General features: G+C 34.4%; 1 protein-coding gene across 1 annotated transcript in view; it reads right to left on the bottom strand.

Moving 5' to 3' along the window:
- LOC118854676 (follistatin-related protein 5) overlaps positions 1–27,596 on the bottom strand; it is a 227,600-nt gene that overhangs the window by 62,122 nt on the left and 137,882 nt on the right. The window contains exons 5-6 of the mRNA XM_036764982.1: positions 21,528–21,677; positions 2,505–2,612 (exon numbers count right to left, since the gene is read on the bottom strand). Coding sequence (XP_036620877.1) covers positions 2,505–2,612; positions 21,528–21,677 — 258 coding nt within the window. The remainder of the gene's footprint in view (positions 1–2,504; positions 2,613–21,527; positions 21,678–27,596) is intronic.

Here is a 27,596-nt window from a genome sequence, read left to right as displayed (position 1 = left end):
ATGGGAGTAAAATAGGTTATCTCAGGTAAGTGAGGTGCATCTAAATGGGTTAGGATGCCCCTCATTAGGCCAGAATTTAACAGTCAACAGACAAAAAGTGCCATTTTCATTTAAATTTCAGCATCTCCCCTAACTCTCACATTTATTTAGCTACTAATTCATATGGATTAAAGTTTTCTTCCTATTGTTTACCCTTTCAGTTTCAATTGCAACACCACTGCTCAAATTCAAGTGTTTGTCATTTCACACCTGAACTATAGCAGAAGGCTTCTAACTATGTGCCTGTCCTCCTTCTCAGTATCTCTCTTTTGGCCCCCGCTCCCAAGACATTCCATTCTTCAAACAACTGTAAAATTAATCTTCTTAAAACACAACGCTCATCATGTCATTCTTCCTACTCCAGGACTATAAAGGCTCTTTTTGTGCTCCTTTAGGATAAAGAACAAATTCAATTCAATTGAATAGGAGGAAATGAGAAGGCTAGATACCATTTGGGGAATTGTACAGTGCTTTCAAAAGTTTCAAGCTTTTCTATGATACAAAATCCGATGTTTTTTAACATCAGTGTTCTTTCAGGAATGCTATAGGACTGTAACTCATGGAATATTACAGTCTCTGAGCAATCCAAATTGTAGGTAACCCACAGGGCAAGGAGAAGGCAGATAATGGTCTTAAATAGGTGGAGCACATTGTACAAAAGAAGCAGGATAATAATGTTATCTGAGAGATATCTAACAAGAAAAGAAGGTGGGCCTGAATAAAGCATAAAGAGGAACACCCACATTATGCAGTGGTCTCCATATAACATGGGAGACAGAGAAGAAGAACCTAAGAACCAAGGGTGAATCCCCTATAGAGGATGTCAACAAGAGTCATGCAAAAGGCATGGTTAGGTTATAATCACCACTGGCAAAAATACATTGAGGAGATCCGCTGGAGAATTTAAGTTTACTAATATATATGCATTACAGATGTACATATATTATTGGTACACCTAGATTTTAAATACTTTAAGTATAATGAGTTTCTTGTTTTTTGCATTGTCAATAAAAATTGTATCTTATAAAAAATATCTTGTTAAAATACATTGTGTTTTTTAAGAGGTGTAATCTCAGATATCTTTAAACAAATTCAATACCACATAAAATATGCTCTCTTTCCTTTGAATACTAGAGATGAATGAGGAAATTATGTCAGACTACTCAGTAGGAACATCCATCATTTTACCTGCTGGCCTGGGGTTGGAGGTTTGAAATTGTCCAAAGGTGGTGCGATTAAGGGAGAAGAAATGACAGCTACCTGCTACTCTTGGATGCCATTCGGCACCAGGGTACAGAGGCATTTACTGTACCTAACCTGCTTTTTGGAGACAGTCTGACCCAAGGGAAAACAATGATTTATAAATATAACTCACAAGCATGTGTCATAAAAAAATTAAAAGAAACATGTCTAGAATGTATTTAGACAATAAGCAATTTTAAAACTATTTTAAATTTATTATATGATGTTTTCTTAAAAAGGAACATAATGAAAAATGTAGTTTCAAGGACTGAAGGTTCAGGTTCCCACATGCTGACTACTTTTTCATATAGCTTGTAAAGATCATGAGTGGAAGACAAATAAGCAGGTTTCTCATTACTTTGCAATGATAAACATTTCGAAATATCAAGTGAAAAAATATACACTTTGTAAAACTTTAATTGAATAATGGATTAGTTCTCTTAGGGATTTTTACTTCTATGCATCAATTATTTTTTTTAAACAGGAAACTTAATAAAGATATTTGCAATGTTAAAAAAGAAAAACAAATAAAATTACCTGTATCTGCACTACTGTATTGCTTCAGTTACTAGATTATTTGAACCTTAGCCTTAGGTTAAACAATTTAGAGTTTGGTGAATAAAGACAGATGGTCAGGTTAGAATCATCCTTCCAAAAAGACTGGGAAAAGGTACCAGTAATCTTTCAGTGGACAGAAGGTCAATCCTTCTTTTCTCCTAGAGGCAGGCAGATGTGAGTTCAAATCCAGACTCCTACATTTATTACCCATCTAACTCTGGACAAGTCACTTAACTTCTGTCTGCCTCATTTCTTTATTTTTGTTTGTTTGTTTTTTGTTGTTGTTGCTTTTGGAGGGGGGAAGGCAGGGTAATTGGGTTAAGTGACTTGCCCAAGGTCACACAGCTAGTAAGTGTGTCAAGTGTCTGAAGCTGGATTTGAATTCAGGTCCTCCTGACTCCGGGGCCAGTGCTTTACTCACTGTGCCACCTAACTGCCCCCTGCCTCATTTTCTTAAGTCATAAAATGGGCATAATAATCAGCACCTAACTCCTATAGTTGTTTTGTGGATCAAATGAAATAATATTTGTAAAACTGCTTAGCATAGTGTCTGGCACATAGTAGGTACTTAATAAATGCATGTTCCCTTCCATTTCCTTACCCCCAAGATTAAATATTACTTTTTGAAGATCATGATCTTCACAAAAAACACGAAATATACTAACCTGTAATGTTGGTGAGGTCTTTTCCAGGGTTCCCCAGCTGAGCACCCATACCTGGTCATGTGATTTGTCATAGTGCAATTTCACAGGGACAGGGTCTGTGCTAACTGCCTATAACAGGAAAAAAATACCTTCAATCATTTTCAGAATTTTTAAAAAAGTTAATTAAATGATATCTGAATCAGGTCTTGCAGCAGCCAGATTTAAGAAATAAAAATAAAATAGGTATCTGATGAGTGAAGTTGTTCTCTGATGGATTTGGATTCACCATACTTTAATCAAACATTCATACAAGTTCATTATTTGCACACGACATAGTTATATGCTCACTCAACAACTAATTAAATTGTGTGCCACACAAGAGCTCTTAAGAAACTAAAGAAAAAATGGTTTATCAGTCAAGTGTTTACTTACTCTTCCTAGGTTTTATTCATTTAATGAACACAGGCCAGCTTCTTTAGCTGAATTTTGATCCTTTTGAGGAGGCAAAGGGAGCAATATATTTCAACAAAGCTTTCAACTTTCCAACAAATGCTGATCTGAGGTTTTGACAATCTATAGTATTAGAAAGCAAACACTTTCATATGGTGCCATATCTCTATTAACATGTTTCCTAATTCAGTTTCTTTAATGAGAAGACCACCATTATAGGAAAAAAAGGTTTTTTTCTTGATTTACACCCTGCTGGGCAGAGTAGATTTGTTTTTTCAGTTAACATTTATAATATGAGGCATTTAATTTAAAAACTGAAAAGAAATTACTACCATGAAGTTGTTATTTGAGTCATTCTAATTGTGAGCTACTATTTCTACAGGTTAATGCTATCTTTTTTCATTAAAAGTAATTTCCTGGAGCAGTTACTTCAATCTATTTTGTACTCACATAACATAAAACAAAATGTGTTCGATACAAACACCTCTCAACCAGGATTAAAAGTATTTACGGCAAAGGCAAGGTTGCACACCCTCAGCAGATTCTCCATTTTCCAATTCATAATTTAAAACTTCTCAGTGGGCTAGTGAAGAATAATCTACAGGAAGCAGAAATAATGGGGGGAGCTCCATATTGGATTATATGTTAGAAAAAATGGAATTTGATGCAGAAAATTTTTTTCGTGATTCTTCTCCCCTACTTGATAGATACATTTTGTTTTGAAAAACAGATACTTCTCCCTAAAAATGTCCAAAACAGTCCCATCTCAAAATGTATTCCCCTAAAATAAGTACCAAGAACTATGTAATAATGTGATTTTTGAGGGATTTTATGTTACCTTTCATTTTTTGTAGATTATTGGTCATTAAGCAAGTAAAAGGAAAGCCATCCTCCAAACAAGGGGAACTGAATAATCTCTTCAACTAAATGTTATTTTCTTAAAAAATCAACCTAACCTTCCCAACTATTCTCAGAATGTCTTTGGGGTTGGTGTTAAGAGGAATGGATTTAAAATATTTATTCATTCCTATGATTTTATTGTGCACTGAACAATTAAATAATTCTATTTTTCCAAAGATCTGCATTATGATCTGAAACTCACTAAGCTGTTACCTTAAGGAACAAAGGATTGAAGAAAGAATATGAACATACAGTCAAAAGACCTAGGTTCAAATCATAGTTCCCTTATTTATCAGCCATGTGAAATTCAGACTCCTCTCTAAACATCAATTCTATTTTCAGTAAAATATCAATCAATTAAAGGCTTCGTTTCTCAAATATATAGGGAACCAAGTGAAATTTATAAGAATACAAGTCATTCACCAATGGATAAATGGTCAAAGGATATGAATAGACAGTTTTATCTATCTACATATAGTCATACAAAAAGAAAAAAGCTAGACATGAAAAAAATGCTCTAAATCACGATTGATTAGAGAAATGAAAATTAAAACAAGTATGAGGTGCCACCTTTCACCTATAAGATTAGTTAATATCATAGAAAAGGAAAATGATAAATGTTGGAAGTATGTGAGAAAATTGGGACACTAATGCACTGTTGGTGGAGTTGTGAACTGATCTAATCATTTTGGAGAGAAATTTGTAACTAGGCCCAAAGAGCTATAAAACAGTGAATACCCTTCAATCCCAAAGGGATTAAAAATATAAAATGGAAAATTCTTTTTGTACAAAAGTCATTACAGCAACTCATTTTATGGTAGTAAAGAATTGAAAATTGAGGGAATGTCCATCAATCAGGGAATGGCTGAACAAGTTGTGGTATATGATCATTATGGAATACTATTGTGCTGTAAGAAATGACAGACAGGATAATTTCAGAAAAAAAAAACCTGGAAAAAGTTGAATTGATGCAAAGTGAAGTGAGCAGAACCAGGAGAACATTATGCACAGTAACAGTAATATTATACAATGACCAACTGTGAATGACTAAGGTATTCTCAGCAATACAATGATCCAAGACAATTCTAAAAGACTCATGATGAAAACTACTATCCACCTTCAGAGAAAGAACTCATGGAGACTGAATACAGATTGAAGCATACTATTTTTCACTTTATTTTTGGTCCTTTTTTTTCTTTTTCTATGTGTCTTCTTTCACAACACGACTATACATGATTGCACATGTATAACGTTTATCAAATTACTTACTGTCTCAGCGAGGGGGGAGCTAAAGGAGGGAGGGAGAAAACTTGGAAATCATTTTTTTAATTGAATGTTAAATTTGTCTTTACATGTAATTAGTAAAAATAAAATATCTCAAAATTAAAATGAAATATCAATCAGATAAAAATTTATTGTATTTGTTATGTGCAGAACACTATTCTAACCACTGGAAGAAATGCAGTTTAAATACACAGCCTTTGGCCTGATGAAGCTTGTTGTCTAGTAGAGGGATAGGACATGAATATGGATTAGATATCTAAGTGATAATACTTGTACTATCTACATTACTGGTTTATCATGAAAAATACCATGTAAACCTAAAATGTATTATATGAGTTATGCTAGTATTACTATCCTTGATTCTTCTCCCTTATTAATACCTCAACCCAGATCTATGGATGTAATTATTCACATGTAACTGAAGGCATAATAATTATGGCCTATTAAAACTGAGTATGGAGAAATGGTAGATTAACACAGTTGATAACTATATGGTTCATTTTTCCAAACAGCCACATTAGAGCACGATTCTAAGGAGACCAAAGTCATGCACAGTCCTCATTGGCTTCAGAGAGAGAAAAGAAAATTTCTCCAAAGCCCAAATTAGTCATCTTGCAAAAATTAGTTCTCCATTCACAAAAGATGCTAGGAAAGAATTCCAAATTTATAGTCCCACATTCACCACTGATTTATTGGATACTTTGTCGCTGAGTGTGTTTGGGCTATTTACCCTAAATCTTACTTTTAAGGGTAAAGAAGAGGGAGTGTCATTCCTGGCTTCTCTATCTCAAAGGATGGAAAGGAAAGCCACATGGTATAGTATAAGACCTGACTCTAGCTTCCAAGTTGATCTTGGTGCCTGCCAATCATGAAATCTACCAATAAGCTGCCAAGATTTTTATTGTAAGGGACTAGTTGAGATAGAGGTCAGGGAGAGTTTCGAGAAAACTGACATCTATTACAAATCATATAACAGGCCTTGTTGTTGTTGTTCAGTTGCGTCTGACTCTCTGTGACCCCTTTGGCTTTTTCTTGGCAGGCAAAGATACTGGAGTGACTTGCCATTTCCTCTCTAGTTCATTTTTGCAAATGAGAAAACTGAGGCAGACAGGGTTAAGTGATTTACCCAGGGTCATACAGATAGTAAGTGTCTAAGGTCACATTTGAACTCAGGTCTTCTTCACTCCAGGGTTGGCACTCTATCCACTGTGCCACCTAGCTGACTTAGAGATCATGAAATATAATTTTCTCTTTCCCAAATCTATGGAAACAGTAAATAATAGAGCCAAGATTTGGAAGCTAATTTTCTCATTCCACATCATGTATTCTTTGCAACTTACTCAGCTTACACATACCCACACACACACTACACACACACAGCTATGGCTAAGACATTTGGTGATTACTTTAAAGTTTATAATATCCTTAGGATCATAGATTTAGGGAAGGAAGGAATCTTACACATCACTCAGACCTCCATATTCTACATAAAGGAACTGAGGCTCAAAGATCATAGCTTCTCTGAGCCACACAATTATTAAGGGTTTGTGGTAAGATCTCAAAGTTCTTCCAAAAGCAAGGACTGGATTATGCCCTTTATGCCACATTATCTCTCAAGTAAATATTGTTATTTATTCATGACATAGTTGTGAGAAGAATTTTCTATCTCCTATCTGCTAGCCCATTCTTCTCCCTCACCAAATTTCTTCCTTTTAACATTTTATACTTCTGCTTCTCAAAATTAGAAGAACTCAATTATTCAGAAAAAGTTTTTGTTGAAACTTTTAAAAACTTGTTTTACCTTATGTTTAAAAGACATCCCAAGATCATCCATGAATGAACATTTACAAAACTATAGCTAAATAATGCCTCATGGCACAATTACTTTGCATCTTTACTGCAAATTTACTTTTGCATCACCTGGGATGTCTTCAACTATACTGAGCAGAGGCAATTTGCCATGATAGTCTCCTAGATTTGTAGTCAGGAAGACCATGCTTCAAATTCTGCATCCAAAACTTACAAAATGTGTGACTACGAGCAAGTCACTGAGCCAGTTACCAAAGCAAAATGAGACTATTACTTGTAGTATTATGAGCTTACAAAATTGTTGTTGGGTTCAAAGGAAAAAAATGTATGCAAAGTATTTTGCAAATCCTTAACCTCTATGGAAGCCAGGTTTTGTTTACTCTCAGGAACCTTACAGAATAGAACGCTACTCAAGCCAATGAGAAACACAAGGAAAAAAAATAAATCAAAGGCACAGCATACAGATGATGGTCTGATATCACCATCTATTTTTGTGAAAGACAGCACCCTTTATATAGGTGTGATGGTGATGATGATGGTGACAATGATGCTGATGGATCTCAAGTTTCAGTCCTGACATTACTGAATTGTGAGGAACAGTCTGCTTATCAGTGTGTCAAGGAGAATACCAGCTGGCTTATTAAGTGAGTCTAATTTAAACTAATGATGTAGAGCCTCAAGATAATGCACTAATGGCTGGCTGAGACTGCTGATGATACTTAAGAATACTCCTGAGGTGCTACAATAGGTCTCTGCTGCATTCAGGCAGAACTTGCATTTGCTTCTTAGCAGGAGAAATGAGGCCAGTTGTTTCCTGGTTGTTTCTTCTTTGAACAGCAAAAACACCACCTGTAGGAAAGTCTTTCTCAGTCGATAATTTGTGGAAGCACAATAAGTTACAACAGTCAATGAACAGCTAAGGCAGCAAATGACTTATTTATACCAGGAATGAGGTAGCTCATAAGAAACATGAGATGTGCAAATTTAGAGAATCCATCCCAAATATCCACATGGACTATTTGTGTCTGACCTGTGGTAAAATATTCTGAGCTCATACTGGTCCGACCAGCCACAGTCAGACACACTGTAATTTGACTCTAACACAGTGATGCCATTTTGGTCTTCTTGGAGACCAAAGGACATCAACCAACAAAATAACCAATCAACCAACTATACAATTTACCTGTGTATTTGCTTTAATATTATATTATTATTATAATTATTAGGCTGATGAGAGAGATAATTTCAACTTCACCACTAAAAACAAATATACCAGGGTATCCTATATAATAATATATTATCTTGAAGCTTCTTTATTCTTTAATTGTCAAAACAAAGAGCACAACTTAATTCTAATGATAACAGCAGGTATTCCACTCACATTTTAGCATGTTTAGGGAATAGTAGATTCTTGTAATGATTTGTAGACTAAAAACATGCCCCTGTATCTAAATATTTATATACATGGTATGTAAGAAAATGACAGCATCACTTTTACAGCATAGAAGTCATCATAAAACACTCTAAATAGATCTCTTAGATGTTGTTTCTCAAGAGGAGGGGAGGAGAGGCTTGTCAAATATCTTTAAAATTAGATTCTGATCATCTGTTTTTCTAAATATGTGATTCCCTTGAATTTTGGATCTCACTGTTAGACATTATTCAAATCTTATCACACTATAGCCAAAGAAACTGAGAAACAAAAAGGTTAAATGACCTACCCAAGGTCAAATATGTAGTAATCAGCAAAACTAGGATGGACATCCTGGGAGCATTCCACTACATTGAAGGGACTCATTCCACCTCAACTACATCAAATAATTCTCAAAGAACTATTTTGTGTGTCTGTTTTTTGCATGTGAAGGAGATAAGAGAGAGGAGACAAACAACAATAAAAAGACAAACAACAATAAAAATAAAAAAGTGGGAAAGATAGGAGAGAAAAGAGAGGAAAAGAGGGAAGAGGAGAAATAGAGGAAAGAGGGAGAGAGAGAGGAAGAGAGGGCAAGAGAAAGAAAGGAAGAAAAGGGGAGAAAAAGGCAGAGACTGAGGAACAGAGAGAAGTGATAGCTAAGCCATGGCACAATGGATAGAAAGCTAGCCTTAAAATAAATAAGATTTGTGTTCAAATTCCAACTCTAATACATACAAATCTTTCCTTTACAAATGAAACCACAGTTCCAGCATAGAAAATAATTGGTGTTTCTGACAGATTTTGTTTAATATGCTCAAGTTAAAAAAAGATGTCAAACCAAATGGATATACCAGGCCTTGAAGAAATGGGGTCTGCTTAGAAGCCCTTGAATTTGACTTGGTAATCTGCTCTGAAATAAAGGGAAATTAGAGAAATTACAGGATACTTAATATTATAATGACTTTAAATTTTCTAACACTTTTGTTTCCTGTGGAAAATAAAAAGAAGAAAAGTGAAAAGGAGAACAAGAAGAGAGTAAGAGGAAAAAGCAAAGGAAACTCCTTAAAGTAACCTTAAAGCTCATTTGAGAAAATATCTTATTAATTTAAAACAAAAAAGATGAATTTCTTCTCTGTCTCTACAATCTCTATATTTCAGTGATGCTGAAGATATATTTTGAGGGCTTTGTATTCTAGTGCATAAAACTGATTCTGAATGGAAAGGTAACCTTGAAGAGAATTAAGATTTTTGTGATAAAATTTGATTTGAGAATAAATTTTAAGAAACAGAGAGGAAAAGAGGGAAGAGGAGAAATAGAGGAAAGAGGGAGAGAGAGAGGAAGACAGGGCAAGAGAAAGAAAGGAAGAAAAGGGGAGAAAAAGGCAGAGACTGAGGAACAGAGAGAAAGTGATAATGATTAGCTTAGAAGCAGCCATGGCACAATGGATAGAAAGCTAGCCTTAAAATAAATAAGATTTGTGTTCAAATTCCAACTCTAATACATACAAATCTTTCCTTTACAAATGAAACCACAGTTCCAGCATAGAAAATAATTGGTGTTTCTGACAGATTTTGTTTAATATGCTCAAGTTAAAAAAAGATGTCAAACCAAATGGATATACCAGGCCTTGAAGAAATGGGGTCTGCTTAGAAGCCCTTGAATTTGACTTGGTAATCTGCTCTGAAATAAAGGGAAATTAGAGAAATTACAGGATACTTAATATTATAATGACTTTAAATTTTCTAACACTTTTGTTTCCTGTGGAAAATAAAAAGAAGAAAAGTGAAAAGGAGAACAAGAAGAGAGTAAGAGGAAAAAGCAAAGGAAACTCCTTAAAGTAACCTTAAAGCTCATTTGAGAAAATAAGAATTAGTATCAGACCTAAAAAGAACTCTTAGAAGAGCTCAAAAAAGGATTTTATGTAAATGTGAAATATCTTATTGGCAAAACAACTAACTGAAAAATAGTTCTAGGAGAGGTAATTTTAAAATTATTGGACTACCTGAAATCCATGATCAAAAAAGTGCCTAGACATCATCTTTCAAGAAATTATCAAGGAAAACTGCCCTGATATCTAAAACCAGAGGGTAAAATAAAAATTGAAAGGATACACTAATCATCTTCTGAAAAAGATACCAAAATTAAAATTTCCATGAATATTATCATCAGATTCTAGAAATACTGGGTTAAAAAAGAAAGTATCGCAAACCGCCAGAAAGAAACAATTCAACTACTGTGGAGGCACAGTCAGAATTACACAACATTTAGCAGCTTCTAAATTAAAGATTGTGGGCTTAGAATGTGATATCCTGTAGGGCAAAAGAGCTAGGATTACAACCAAGAATCACCTACCCAATGAAACTGAGCATAATTCTGCAGGAGGAAAAATGGGTATTTAATGGAAATATAAAGAGGTAAACAGCAAAGAGAAAATATAAGGCATTCAATAAGGTGAAAATGTGTACATCCCTAAAGGGGAAGAGGATTCTTGTAATTCTTAAGAAGCTTATCATTATTGAGGCAGTTAGAAGAGCATACAGGGCAGAAGGTGTGAGTATGAGCTTACTTTGATGGGATGATATAAAAAGAAAAAAAAGGTTCAGAAAGAGGACTACACTAGGAGAAGAGGGAAGGGACATGTATAGTGGGGTAAATTATCTCATATAAAGAGGCATGCAAGACCTATCACAGCAGAGGAAAAGATGGGATGGGGTAAAACTTGGACCTGCCCTCAACAGAACTGTGTCAAAGCGGGTATGACATGGGCACTCAGTTGGGTATAGAAATCTATCTTATCTTATAGATAAGGAGGGTGGAATGATAGAAAGGAGAGAGGATTGGCAGAGACAATACTCAGAAAAAATTTTAAAAACTATGGAAAAGGAGGAGAGAGAGAGAGAGAGGGAGAGAGAGACAGAGACAGAGAGATGGAGAGACAGAGAGACAGAGAAATAGAGAGAGAAAGAGAATGAATTGGTTGGAAGAAAACACAGTTAGTGATGATAACTGTGAATGAGAATGGGATGAATTCACCCATAAAAGAGAAGCAGATAGCAGAGTGGAAGGAGGAGGAGGGGGGGAAGGAAGAGGGGGAGGAAGAATAAGGAGAGAAGTCTTCCACGTTTTGTTTAAAAGAAACATACTTGAAGCACAGGGACACAGAGTAAAGATAAAAGGCTGGAGCATAATCTATTATGCTTCATCTGAATTAAAAATAAAAACAGGGGTTGCAATCATGATCTTAGAGAAAACAAACACAAAATAGACCTACTTAAAAGACATAGGGGAGGAAACTGAATCTTGCTAAAAGGTATCTTAGGCAATGAAATAATATCAATAGTAAACATAAACATATATGTGGCAAATGGTATAGCATCCAAATTTTTAAAGGTAAAATTAAATGAGTTACAGGAGGAAATAGACAGTAAAACTATACTAATGACACAAGTTTCCCCTCTCAGAATTAGATCTAACAAAATTAACAAAAAACAAATCAGAAAGAAGTTAAGGAGATGAATAGAATCTCAGAAAAGTTAGATATGATAGACCTCTGGAGAAAATTGAATGGGGATAAAGAGGAATATACCAATTTCTCAGTGGTACATGGCACCTACACATACACACACACACACACACACACACACACACACACACACCAAAAAACAAAAACACAGTCGACCATATATTAGGACATGAAAACCTCACAATCAAATGCAGAAAAGAAGAAATATTAAGTGTATCCCATTCAGATCATAATGTAATAAAATAACATTCAAAAAAGTCCAAGGGAAGATAGATTTACAAAAATAATAATTGAACACTAAATAATCTAATCCTTTAAAAAAATTCCAAACAATTTCATTGAAATGTGCTGGAAGCATAAGGGCAAACAGGACAAATGTATAAAAAGGAAAAAAAAAATCTAATTCTAAAGAAAGAGCAGGTCAAAGAATAAATCATAGAGGCAATCAGTAATTTCACTAAAAGGAATGACAACGATAAGACGACATACTAAAATTCATGCGATACAGCCAAAGAAGTAGCTAGGAGAAAATTTATATCTCTAAACAAATACATCCATAAAACAGAAAAAGTGCAGATCATTGAATTTTGTATGCAACTAAAAAAAAACTAAGAAAAAAAACAAATTAAAAATCCTTATTTAAGCATCAAATTGGAAATCCTGAAAATCAAAGGAGAGATCAATAAAATTGGAAGTAAGCCATCCACTGAATTAATCAATAAACTAGGAGCTGGTTGTATGGAGAAAAACATTAAATAACTAAACCATTAGTTAATTTTATTTTTTAAAAATAAAAAAAAACAAATTACCAGTAACAAAATGTAAAAGGGTGAATGCTGCACCAATTAAGAAGAAAGTAAATTCATTATTAGGAGTTATTTGTTTAGTTATATGCCAATAAATCTGACAATCTAAGCAAAATTGATGAATACTTACAAAAAATATAAATTGCCCAGATTAACAGAATTGTGCTGATACGAAAACCAGGAAGATCCAAAACAAAGAAAGAACATGTTCCCTAATGAAATATTATCCCTATTACATTTCCCTAATGAATATTGATGCAAAATTTAATAAAATACTGGCAAGTAGATTACAGCAATATATCACAAGGATTATCCACTATGATCAGATGGAACGCAGGGCTCATTCAATATTAGGAAAATTATCAGCATAATTGACCATGTCAATAAAAAATAAAACAACAGAAATCATATGATTATCTCAATAGAAGCAGGAAAAAGCTTTTGACAAAATACAAAACCCATTCCTATCAAAAGGGCTAAAGAGCATAGAATAAAGGGAGCTTTCCATAAAATGATAAGTAGTATGTATCTAAAACCAATAAACATTATCTATAATGGATTTGAGTTAGAAGCTTTCCTGATAAGATCAGGGGTGAAGCAAAGATGCCCATTATCACCACTATTATTCAATATTGCATAGGAAATGTTAGCTATAGCAATAAGAAAAGAAAAAAAAATGATGGGATTAGAATAGGCAATGAAGAAATGAAACTATCACTCTACACAAATGATATGATGGCATGTATAGAGAATCCTGGAATCCCATCTAAACTACTTGAAATAATTAACAATTTTAACAAAATTGCAGTCCATAAAATAAAATCACATATACCATCAGTAGATCTATATATTTTCAAGAAAGGGTGAGAAAAAAAGAGAAATTTCATTTAAAATGACTGTGGACAGTATAAAATCCTTGGGAGTTTACCTGCCAAGACAAACTCAAAAACTGTATGAACACAATTACAAAACAATTTTCACACAAATACAGTCAGATCTAAACAATTGGAAATATATTAATTGGTTATGGGGGAGGTTGAACAAAAACAGTAAAATGACAATTCTACCAAAATTAACTTATTTATTCAGTGCCATACCAAAAAAACTACCAATAAATTATTTTATAGCACTAGAAATATAAGAATAAAATTCACTTGGAAGAAAAAAAAGGTCAAGATATTGAGGGAATTAATGATAAAAATAAATGTGAAGAAGGTACCGTAGCTATACCAGATCCCAAACTGTATTATAATGTAGTAATCATCAAAACAATCTGAAGCTGGCTAAGAAATAGAATGTTGGATCATTGGAATAGATTAGGTACACAATACACAATAATAAATGACTGTAGTAATGTAGTGTTTGATAACCTCAAAGACCCACATTTTTGGGAAAAGAACTCATTATTTGATAAAAACAGCTGGGAAAACCATACAACAGTGTGGCAGAAACTATGTATAGACCAACCTCTTACACTGTATACCCAGATAAGGTCAAAATGGGTATATGATTTAGATATAAAGTGTGATACTATAAACAAATTCAGAGAACAAGGAATAATTTTCTTCTCAGATCTATGGAGAAGGTAAGGGTTTATGACCAAAAAAGAGATAGAAAGAATTGCAAAATATAAAATGGTTAACTTTGATTATTTTAAATTCTATAAAGTTTTTTTCATAAACAAGACTAAAACATACAAGATTAGAAGGAAAGTGGAAAACTGGGAAAATACAGCCAGTGTCTCCAATAAAGGCCTCAATTCTCAAATACATAGATAACTGAATCAAATTCATAAGAACACAAGTCACTCACCAATTGATAAATGGCCAAATGATATGAACATGCAGTTTTTAGAGAAAGAAATCCATGAAAAATATCTAAATCACTGTCAATTAGAGAAATGCATATTAAAACAACTTTCAACTGAGGCAAGATCAGATTGGCAAATATGACAAAAAAAGGAAAATGATAAATCTTGGAGGGGATGTGGGAAAACTGAGAGACGAATGCATCATTTGTAGAATTATGAACTGATTCAACCATTCTCTAGAGCAATTTGGAATTATGTCTAAAGGGCTATAAAACTGTTCATATTCTTTGAACCAGCAATATCACTACTAGGTAGGTTTGCATTCCAAAGATATTTTTTAAAGGGAAAAAGGACCTATCTGTACAAAAATATTTCTAGCAGCTCTTCTTGTGGTGGCAAAGAACTAGAAATTGAGGGGAAGTCCATCAATTGGGGAATGGCTGAACAAGTTGTGGTATATGAATGTAATGGAATACTACTGTGCTCTAAGAAATGACAAGCAAGATTATTTAAGAAAACAACAACAGAAAGACTTACATGCACTAATACAAAATGAGGTGAGGAGAACTAGCAGAATATTTTATTTAGTAACAGCAATATTGTATGATGATGAAATGGGAAGGACTTCACTAATTCCCAAGGACTTGTGATGAAAAATGCTATTCACATCCAGAGAGGGTGAAAGCAGAATAAAACAAACAAAAAATAAACAAACCAAAAAACTAATGGAGTCTGAATACAGAAGGAAGCATACTATTTTTCACTTTATTTTTTATGTATTTTTTTCTTTCACAACCTAATTAATATGGAAATATGTTTTGCATGACTGCTTGTGTATAACGAAAAAGAAGGGAAAGAGAGAATTTGGAACTCATTTTTTAAATGAATGTTTAAAATTGTTTTTACATGTAATTAATTGGGAAGAAATAAAATATCAAATCTTTATAAAATAATTTTTTTAAATTCTACCTTTATGAAGACTCTCTTGGATTATTTAACCTATAATGACATTTAATTATGAACCTGATATAAAAATTTGTTTTCTCCCAATACATAGATCATATACTAGTATGTGTGTTAGTCAGTTGTGCTTATGAATTATCCTCCTACTAAACTGCATGCTCCGTGAAACCAGGAGCCATTTTTATCTCCACTTTACCTCTTCCTCAGTCCCTAGAATAGGACTCTGCACACTGTGATATAGTTTTGTTGAATGAATAAAATAATGGTTACATGCTTTCAGACTTTATTTTATACCAACAAATAAATTTTACTGTTCCATATATATTATGCTTCAAAAGAATGACTCTTTTCACTTACTCAAATAGGACATTTGTTTAACGCAGAACCTAGCATGTGGGAAACATACAGCTATATCTAGTCTAAATAATCCTCATCTTTATTTATTTGTAACTGAATTGATTTGTCTTACTCCATAGGACAGAAAAAGGAGGCATCAAGAACACATGAATAGACTAACATAGAAATGACATTGAAAGTTGTTTCCCTCTCTGGAAAGCAAGATGCAAAAAAAAAACAAAAAAAAGACATTAAATTGATTTGCCTTTTTGAATAGCAGCAAGAACACAATTGAGTTTATGCTACATGCATTTGTAATGGGTAAAATCAATAAGATTCCATTGTTTCTTCATCAATGTTTAAATACTATGGAACAAGAATTTAAAAAAAATGGATGGCAAAAGTAATGCAAGGGATGAAGATTTGAGTTTTAGGAAGGGTAGAAAGTTAGGAAAGCAGGGGTTTTGGAGTAGTAATGGTGAAAAAATGACATGGTGTAGCAACAATCTAGCTAGCAGCAGCTGTAGGGTTTAAGACCCAATAAGACCAGCAACAAGAGCTGCCAGCACAGGTTCTTATGATCTGCTTTACCAAGGAAAGCAACTTTAAGGAGTTAACAATCTCAGTTTAATCAAACATACATATATCATTCACTTAGTTCAGGGGGAAAATATCAGGCCCCTGAACTTCAAGGCAAATACAAATGAATTACAAACATCAACAGACAGACCTTGTCTGATTCAAATCTCAATTCATAGCTACCAGGGTTTAACAAAGTCCCAACATCTGGGTTTACCAGCTTGGGGGGGGGGCTCTTAACAGCAGCTGCCCAGAGCCTTTTCCAATCATAGGATACCCTTCCAGTTAATGAGAGCCCCAAAAATCAAAAGCCAACCTTGGACCTTACATACTCATCTCAGAGCCCTGGGGCACTTGATTACCTCAGTGCTGAGAAGCACTCTAACAAAGAACAGTGAAAAATCCCATTTTGCTGCCCATTACATTTGAAAGGCAAGAATCATTAAAGGCACTTAAAAGAAGAACAGCAAAAAGCACCTCCCTGATTATCATTACACATGGCAACCAAGGGACAATGCTGAATATGGAGGCCACTTTAGACAAGAGAAGCAGAGGCAGATCAGAGGTTCATAAAGTAATAGGTTGAGATCTGAAAGGCGGAGAGTGTGTAGCCCAACCCCTTCATTTTACAAATGAGGTTGTAGAATCTGAATGAGTCATGACACTAGAGATTATTATAAGAGTAAAAACTGTGAATGAGATGAGACAAGTGGAAGGATACATGGTTGTGGTTAGAGATTAGAATTTTAAAGTCATGGATACTTGAGGAGGAAAAATTCTGAGTGATGGTCATGGTTCAGCCATGACCATGCTAGGGAGTGGCTATGGTTTGGTGGAGATAGAAAAAAGTTTGAATTTGAGGATATTACAGCATTGAGTGGCCAAGATATTTAGGGGTCACTGATGTATAGTCTGAATATGAATAAAATATATTGGAAAAATGAATTTTGCAAGAAGAATGTAGATTTTCAGCATAGGGACAGGCAGTATGGAGAAATGGAGATTTTATTATATGGAGATATTTGAGATTCATTCATAAAATTGCTATAAGGCACTAAAATAAATATGTATGTATTCAAATATAATTATGAATTTATTTCTACAAAATAATTCTCCAACTAATAATGTTAATTTAAAAATTCTGAATATAATACTTTTTCTACAAACATAGTTAATGATTTTGATTTCATTATCTATTATGGAATTTCAGCAAAAGTCTTGATACAAAATTTGAAAACGATATAGATTTTATCTTTTAATTTTAATTTCTCCCGCTTAAATAGTATTTTATTTTTTCCCAGTTACATATAAAGACAGTTTTTGACACTCACTTTTACAAGATTTTGAGTTCCAAATTTTTTTCTCCCTCACTCCCCTCCATCTTCCCCATGAACACATGCAATCTGACACAGGCTACACATGAACGATCATATTAGACATATTTCCACGTTAGTCATGTTGTGAAGAAAGAATCAGAACAAAAGGGAAAACAATGAGAAAGAAAAAAAAGAGAGAAAATATTATGCTTCGATCTGCATTCAGACTCCATAATTCTTTCTCTGGATATGGATAGCATTTTCCATCATGGTACTGCTGAGGAGAGCTAAATCTATCAAAGTTGGTCATCACACAGTGGCATCAGTTTACATGTCTTTCTAGTTTTTTTTTTTTTTTTTCTGAAATCCACCTGCTCATGATTTCTTAGAGAACAAGAGTATTTCACTATGCCAATATAGATTTTAAAAGCTTATGGGCTTAATACTGGTGGGTTTTTTACTTCTTTGTGAACACATTGTTGGTAAAATTTCCAAACATTAAACAAGCTATAAAGATGTAAATTTAAAGACTAAAGTTTAGATCATGTTTTTTTGGTGCCTACTATTTGAATCTTCATTTCAGTTAATATCCTCAATTAACTAATTTTTCATTGTAGTATAGATAAATTATCTATTTAAGTAGCATTAAAGTACAGAAATTAGCATGCTATAAAAATGACTGGTGGGATACACAAATATTATATAATAATTTATTCTTATTTAAAATTTTTTTCTTATACATAAATCAATAAATCAAAAACAGGCCTATTTAGAGCAAGTTTCACAGTCACTTTTGCAAATTATATTTTCAATTACAATTACAAGGATGATGTTTTTATTTTTTACCAATTCTTATGACTTGTTGATGCTAGGTGCTAGAATGAATAATTCAATTTTGTGATTATGATAGAAGCACATGCATATTTCAGTGTCCACCATTCCCTATTAATTTGAAAATTGAACTCATTTTGCTGCAAATGGCAATCACATCGGTAAGGTGTCTGACTTTGTCTTAATTTTTAGACTCTAGTGGTCAATGCATACATACATATAATACATGTGTATGTCTATTTGTATATATAATAAGACAGATGTTTTGAAATAATTTAAAGAATTCAGTTGCTGTTTAAATGTAGGTAGAATTTTCACTTGTTGGCAAAAAGCATTTGACAATCCCAAAATGAATGTTTCTGATTGGTTGACCTTTGTTGCCACTGAAAGCAAAATAAAGCTAACCCTTCCTGGTCAAATGCCAACATTCTGAAAGACTAAAAAATGTATAGTGAAATACATTATATTGTTCCATACTTATGCCAGATTTAAAATTTATAAGAGTATAATTATGTAACTACAGGGTCATTAGACAGTGTTAACTGTTTTAAATGTGTAATCATAGGTGGTGCAGTAGAATTATTATAGATCCTAGAGTTGGGTGAGACTCAGGTTTTATTCCCTATAGTTATTACCTGTGAACAAGGCAGACAACTCTCTAAGACTATAAGTTGTGGAATGAGTGGCAATCAGATTTCATATTCTTTTGTAGTTTCCTCACTGGGAGTTCCCTATATCAATTAAATAAGTCCAATTTCCATTTTCTAACTCTAAAGTTAATGAAGGTGGGATGTTTTGCTGTTCTTCTCTTAAATGCCTTTAATGAGTCTGGCCTTTGTTTGAATGGGGCAGGTAAAGTGGTATCTTTTTTTGTCTTGGAATGTTTCTTAACACTAAGACAATCAAGAGTCATTGAACTGTATATGATGTGGTGCTGCTGGTTGGAGTTTTCCCACATTCTAAATGCTAAGTTGGCTCCAGCCCTCAGGGTTCTGAGCAGGGTATATGTGTTGGAAGGTTAATATTTCACTTTTGGGGGTATACCCATTGAAAGAATGTGGGTGATAAGACTCCGGACAAGCCGTTGAACTCACCCCACCCCAGCTTTGTAACCCAGATAGATAGACGTTGGTGCTTCTCTGGTAATTGTGTATTGCTATGGATGGACTGGTTTGTGTTAGTTGATCTGTTTATAATGTATGTTTGTGACTTCTGTTTGTATTTGCCCTGAAGTTCAGGGGGCTGATCTTTTCCCCTGAACTAAGTGAATGATATATTTATGTTTAATTAAACTGAGATTGTTAACTCCTTAAAGTTGTTTTCTTTAGAAAAGCAGATCAAAGAACCTGTGTTGGCAGCCCTTCCTGTGTGCTGTTGTTGTTGGTCTTACACAGCCACAGTAGCTGTGTAACAAAACAAAACAAAACAAAAATGCCAAAGCACCTTTGTTAGTGGAATGTTATCTGAATCAAAGGAGATAGTATATCAAAAATGGAGTCTGGGGAGTAATTTCAAAAGTTATCTTTTCCTATTCCCTAATTTTATTTACTCAGAGACACAGAGAGGCTCAGTAACTTGTCCAAAGCCATGTAGACCCTGATCTCCCTGACTCCCAAAGCTTCAATCTTTAAACCATCCTGCACACATCTGTCAAATCATCCTTCTTAATGTGCAGGCATGCCTAAAAACCTTCAGTGTTTCCCTACTGCCTGTGTGCACTTTGTTTTCCATAAGAACTGATCATATCATAGGGTGATGTCTTGACTTACATGCAAATTGGATTTAAATGAGGCAGAGTTGTATACTCAGCCTCACTCCTCTTCCAGAGTCATCAAAGTCCAGTAGTAAGACAAAAGTTAAGATGACTGGCGATGACCAAGAATGTAGTGGCTGACCTTGGTATCTTCAATGTCTGACCAACCTCTAAGTTCTCCACAGCATCTGCCTTAGCCACCTTCATGGTCTTTGGAACAAATTGTTCTTGTCTACCCATTCCACCAGGGGAAGTCTTCACACACCCGGTGTAGACATCCCCCTAGCTCACTGATGGGTTTGAGGCCTGACAGTTACCTTCAACCTGATTTAGCTCTTCTCTCCAGATAGTTTTACTAGAGTGTGACCACTGTGTAGGTTACAGGTTCAAAATAACCTTCTTACACTGGAATTCAACAGCTAAATCTGGTTCTAAGCTAGGTTTCTAGTCTCTCTGTGATTTCCATGCTTAATTCAATTCAAACAAATATTTATCTGTCTTTGAATTATAAAGAACAATGTAAATTCCAGCTATGAGTTGGATAGTGACCTGGAGAATAGTCAGTTACACTGCTTGTGGTTTCTACAGGCTATGATTTAGGGACCAATTTAAATGGGCCTTATATCTGTCTTAAAAGTCAATTCTGTTCATATTACCTAGAAGAATATAATGAAAATAGCAATAAATATTTCTTGAATTAGATTTAATTCAGGGCTTAAGACAACACTGAATTTATTAAAGAAACCTAAGGAATGAGGTATTTCTAGTATTTCTCTGAGATCTTTCCCTCCTTTCTCCCACCCCTCACGCTGAATTTAAGTTCCATGTGAACAGAGCAGCCCCACCTGCCCCCACTCTCCATCCCTAGCCCCCTGCCTCATTATGTATATAGATTTGCTTTTTTTCAATTATGTAGGTATAAAAAAGTTACTTCACAAAACTATGTTGATAAGAACCTTGTGAAAATACTAATTCATTCTGCTTACTTTCTTAAAAGTAATTTATGTTAAATACAAATTTTAAGCAACATTTAATTTCTCAAATTAAATTAGTACTTTCCATTAGAGTGGGGTAGGGAAGAAAAGAGAGATGAAAGACACTTAACTCTGTTCCCAGAAAATATCACATGGTCATAAATGTGACACCTCACTGGTTTCAGTGCTGGTCATCAGTAAAGGTACTTGTTAACAGCACAAAACCATTTAATTCAATCTAAATAAGAAATTACTTCTACGGTCTTTTTATTTTAAACTTCAGAAAGAATATTACCTGCATAACTTTTTGGGACTGCACATCAACAATGAGTACTCGGTCCAGAGTAGGCTGAGTTACATAAATGAACTTGTCTTTGACATTAACAGCAGAGGCCCATACACATCGCTGAACTGTGTCCCCTTCAACTTGGGGACAAACTTCATCCTGTAGTCCAAGAATAGAAAACAGAAAGTGAAATGACAATCACACATCATGATGCAGACATTAAAAATGGTGATGGTTGCTGTTTTTTTTTTTCTTTCAAATTACTCTTTGGTATCATCTGTCTTTCTGCATTACACATAAGAAAAATTCTAGTATTAAAATAAATGAAACTGTTATTTGGAACATACTAAGAGCACAATCAAATGAATATTGAAGGCAGAATGAATGAAAACCACTTTAAAATTTTAAAAAAAGGATTTTCCCTAAACTCCTTTTCTTACTTTTCTAATAAAATTATGGATTCTATTAGCAACTGTTTTTCCCCTAATTGTCCAAATAGAAATTTAGTACTCGCTTAAGGAAGATGAATGTTTAACAATCTTAACTGCTTGCTTGTTTTACTTGAATGGACTCTATCTGTTTTGTTTCTTGCTTGAGTCCAAAATCTTTGAATTATAATAAAATATGACCAAGTACCTTCTTTATGGGGCATAATACTTGAAAGGATGTCCAGGTACAAAGACCGGCCATGGAATTGAGGCAGAAAATCAAAGCAAATAAAATGTGGGAAGAGAAAGATGGCCATATTTATATTTTGACTTTTATGCTTATATGAAAGAACACTCAAGATATATTTGGGAGGCTAAGAAGACAGTTCAAGACCCAGCTATTATATTTGCTACGTGACCTTGTAGAACTCATTTGAAATCCGAGCTTCCATTTACAATAATGGCAAATGCTGGTGAAAATATAACACTGGAATGATAGAACACTACATAAAAGTGAAGTATTATTGTTACTTATACCAGTTTTGATTTCCAAGCAACATAGGAGGCATAAAAATTTAGATTATTTTATTTTTGTCCCAGAATGATCTGCTATCTACCATTACTCAATAACTTTGGTGATACAGTCAACATAGGTATACTTGGGTATATGCTCCATGGGCTTTACAGTCATGGGTACCAATTTTCTCACTATTCATTAGGGGGATTTGAAGCTAATGAAATACTACTTTAACTTGAACAAAGTGAGTGACTTTCTTATTTTACACACGGCAGCCAGTGAAGGGATACCCACCTTAGCCACCAAAGTCTTTAGGGAGAAAAGTAAATTTCCCAGTAAAAATATAAACTCTGCAGACCAAAATCACAGGGTTAGGGCTTGGCATTGATAAGTTGTCAATTTCTAGCTTAGAGTAAGAAATATCTATAACCATGAGAACTAACCTGATAAGAAAGTGCTACTCGGTACTCTTTTCCTCCTGGAAAGCTCTTTAGTGTATCAGTTTCAAGTGTGAAAATGAAGGATGTGGCACATGCCCTTGTTAAAATATAAGAACAAGTACATGTCCCAGGGTAAAAATAATTTACTAGAATCCCTCATCTCTCTCTAGGAGAGACATTATAGCATAGTGCACAGAAAGCCACCCTAAGAGTAGGGAGACATAAGTTCCAGATAAGGCTTGGATATGTATTAGTTGTGTGATAATAGGCAAAGTATAGAAAAACAATTTTCTAAGTCTACAAATGACAGGGGAGAAAATGTTGTTTGCATCATTAGGTGGTAATTTCACACAAATATTTCCCAAAATGATGAAATCACAGGACTGGATACAGACATTTCTCAAAAAACAAACCAAAGCAAAACAAGTTTTTATGCTTTACTTAATTCTTCTTGGCATTATAAAGCAGCCTATTTCCTTGTGCCTATCAAATATATGTATCTCTATATCAAAAATAAAATATATAAAACAAGTACACATAATATGTGCATATATATGTACATACATTTATGTGTATATGTGTACATGTATAAGCATAAAATTTACCCTTTCTAGAAACCTTATATACATTTCAAAGGACCTGCAATTCCATTAATGTGTGTAATCCCTCAAGATGCATATTGTAATGCAGTCATACCTGCCTATATGTGACTTTTGTCTCTAGTTTCCCATAAAGTCATTACAGGGTCTCTACCTACTACGATGAGCCCATAGTGAAATTCGCTTCATATTACATGGATACCAATATGGGCTCTCCCGTCAGTTGTCCCTTGTTTTCACTATCTGACAGACCCATTGCCTTTTCCAGTCACGCATTAATTTGATGGTATTCTTTACATAACTATTATAAGCAATTCTTTACTTTTTATGCTTTATAGCCTGCTCACAGTCACCATGCATGTTTCTATTGACCTTTGGAAACATAAAGTTTTTTAAAGTGCATGTTAAAGGCAAGATGTAGTACCAGCTCAGGAAATCAAGGAACTTAGTTTCACATTTGAGCATTGCTATTTACTGGGTTTTGAGCAAGTGACTTAATGTCTCTGGATCTCATTTTCTTAGGGTGGACATAATGAATTCCAAGGTCCTTTCTGGGTCTCAGTTTATATGATAATTGTTAAATCCTTTTTATGTTCTATTTACTGTAGGAGTTCAATAGAATTTGAATAATATCAACAATAAGCTCATTAACAAACTAAGGATTTATTATTTATTATTTTTAAGAAAAAGTTTAGACACACCTGGTAGGGAACATTAAATGCACTCATCTGTGCTCTTCCCAAGATCAGGTGATTTTTGTTTACTTGGTGGAGTTTGTGACAGCATGCTCTAAATAAGAACCCTCTGAGCTTTGACTCCTGGCAATTATTCAGAATCCTATATCCTCAAAGCTCGAGGTCTAGCTCTGGGAAGCCAAGCATAGCCACTTTGACTTGAACTACACAGATAACAGTTGGTCTCAGTCTAAATCATCTTCTGGGAAAAATAGGGAGAGGATGGGTTGGTTTTGATTTACTCAAAGAATATTCAATGCTCTACAGCCCATAATTAAATTGAAAACACTGGGGGAGTCATAGAACTAACTAATTTTTCTAGGCAACTTTCAAAAAATAGGGCTACTTTGAAATCATTTTAAGAGTGGTACAGGATCCTTGTGCATAATGTCATGGAGCCATAAATGCATTTGGCCAAAACAATACTGCAACAAGCCCTGGAGATTAATGTGTAAGAGCAAACATGGGGTGGGAGGTTCCATCCTCAGCTTTAACAGGTTCTAGCTGCATGGGAGGAGTACATCACTTCAGCTAAGAAAGCTTCATTTTTTTTTTATTTAGAAGAGGAATGGATAATATTTTCACTACTTAATTTGAAGGGCTGTTGGTGGGATTGGGGGGGTAAGTAAGCATTTTGCCAACATGAAAATGCTAAACAAATTGGAAATTAAAAATATCACTCATGATGACTTACAAGATATTAAAGTTGGTGAGTAGAAGGAAAGCTTAAAAAAAAAAGAAATGTACCCTCCCTATATGCCCAGTGGACCAATTGAATGACACATAAGAATCGTTCCATTTACCTAGTCACTGCTATATGATTTTCATTGTCATGCTTCCTTATCCAAAAGCACCTGGGATCCTGTGCCAAGAGCTTACTTTATTAAAAAAGTATAAAAACAACGTAAAAATATGTGTATTCCAGAAACTGAGAGGTCAGGGGAGGGCAGGTACTTGGGCAGGAGGTTGTCAAAATTAATGAATTTGGATCACTGTTCCTGAATGCTTTGCTGTAAGGTGAATGCCTCTGACAAAACCCTGCCAACTAATGGAGACTGTGAGTGACCCTGATATTGTCAGCCAAACAACTGCTGAACCAGTAGCCATTTCCACCACTTAATTTGCTGCAAAACCGTTCAACAGTATAAATAAACATTACTGTTGGGAATTATTTTCAATTTGTATGCAGTGCCCATCAGAGATCTCTGACCATACTTAAAATGATTTTTATAAAGCCATTAGAAGTTTCATGACATTTGGCCTGGGTTTTCCTTGCTCCATTTTATGTCATTATTTCTTATTATAGCCTATTAGACCACATTTTACAATACCTCTTCTATTGCTTTTTTTGTTTTTGTTTTGTTTTGCTTTGTCTCGTTTTCCAGAATAAGTAGTTCCAGTATTTACTACTTTGGGATGGAGTTGTTAGAGAATGTTTCCTTTGTGCTTTAGACCTTTAATGATAAACAAGGCAGAGATTCAGGGATGCAAAATAAGATTCAGAACATACATAAAAACAGTGGATACTGTCAGAAATTATGTAGAGCAGGAGCATTAAACCACTTTTATAGAAACGCATTATTTTATGGAGTCAGAGGGCTGTAAAATTTACAGGAAGTGAGGAATAATGTTGGATTGAATTAAAGGTGAAAAAGAAGATTCAGTCAATATTTATTATTGTTTGCACTCCTTTGTTGTATGCCTATATTTACTGACAACTCTTCCATGCTTGTGTATTTTCCCTCTCCTCTCTCAATTCTAAGGATTATAGTAACTCTCAATAGCTTAAAGATTATAGAAGCAGCTAAAATTGTGAACCTTTTCCAGTCATACATAAAGATAATAACATTCTTGCCATGGTCTCTCATGTAATTCCTTTTTTACAAGGATATTTTTTACATTCAATGAGGAGGGCTAGGCTATTGATTTGTCTACTATTTGAAAAAAAAATTCCATCAAGAAAAGTGCCCTTACCAATACAGATTAGTAACTACTCTCTAATTTATAGTCTTTATGAAAAAAAAGTTGCTGAAATTAAGTGGAAGAAATGATATTAACTCCTTCCAACATAATACCACAACTTTTCTTTCCACTATTTTTGGTTAACAGTGATTTCACCAAAGTGGTTAACCTACTTTTTCTCTTCTTTCCCAAAGGAACTACATTCCTTATCTGGTATAGATGACCCTTCAGCACTAGCCATTATACTCAATAGTCTATCTTGCTTTCAGCTTCATTTAGAAGAATGAAGCCATTTAGCATGATTCATCATAGTTACTTCCATCTTTACTTCCAAATACATCAGTAGAGACACAGGCACCATGGATATACAGGCTCTAATTTCAAAGGAAGAGGCACTGTTCCTCCAGTCTAAAGTTATTTGTTCCACCCATAATATTATCCTTCCCTGATCTGATTACCTTCTTTTGTCAAATAACCATGCATTGCACTTACTCTAATCAGTCATCATTCAAAAGTGCTTTGGTCACAAGAGGTAAAGGCAGTAAAGATTGATAATATATGTATGAAAATTCATGCAATTTAATTTCCTCTGGAAAGGGAAATGTGAAATAACCATGACATTGAAAATTCACAAATCTATTTCTTTAACTCTACCCACTTCTACCCTGTATCTTAAATTGCATGCAGAGTATATCCACCTCCATTTTGTTTTCAGTCTTTCCATTACATCAAAAATATCTAAAGTATTTTCTATACTGCAAAGCTAGCTGACCAGCTATCCTCCCATGTCTATCATCTCCCCCTCCCCATACCAGCCAAAGGTGTCACCATCTCACTAATCAACAAGCCTGGAAATGTCAGAATATTCTTTGCCTTTCCCTTATCCTTCAATCAATTGTTTAGTCAGTCAATAAAGTTATTCAGTGTCTAGTCTGTGCCAAGCACTGTGTTAAGCGGTCATTTAATGTTGCATGTCCTTTAAGTAAGCAAAAATAACATGTGCTCACACAAGCCTCCTGCCTCCTGCCAGGGTAAGGAAAGCTAAGGCAGATTTGAGATATTTTGTGTTTGTATGAGAGACAGAGACATACAGACAGACACAAAGATAGAGAGAAAGAAAGAGATAGAGAGGGAGAACAGAGAAAGAGAGACTATCAGATTGCCACATAGTCTCTAAAGAAAGTTAGTGGCTCATCTATAAAGGATAGTGGATACTGGCTGGGGGAAAAAATCAACTGCTTGGGCAAAGAGGCAGGATTGATAAGCTGGTCAATAAAAGGGAAGGTAGTAGTGAGGACCAGAGGCTATTTTATAAATCTATAGAATCTATAGTTTTTGTGTTCTTGTTGTGACACATGATGAATATCCCATGCTACCAATAAAATTCTGATCTGTGAC

The sequence above is a fragment of the Trichosurus vulpecula genome, chromosome 6, assembly GCF_011100635.1.
Source record: "Trichosurus vulpecula isolate mTriVul1 chromosome 6, mTriVul1.pri, whole genome shotgun sequence".
In the NCBI taxonomy this organism is placed as follows: Eukaryota; Metazoa; Chordata; class Mammalia; order Diprotodontia; family Phalangeridae; genus Trichosurus; species Trichosurus vulpecula.
This window is presented reverse-complemented; position numbering and strand designations above follow the sequence as displayed.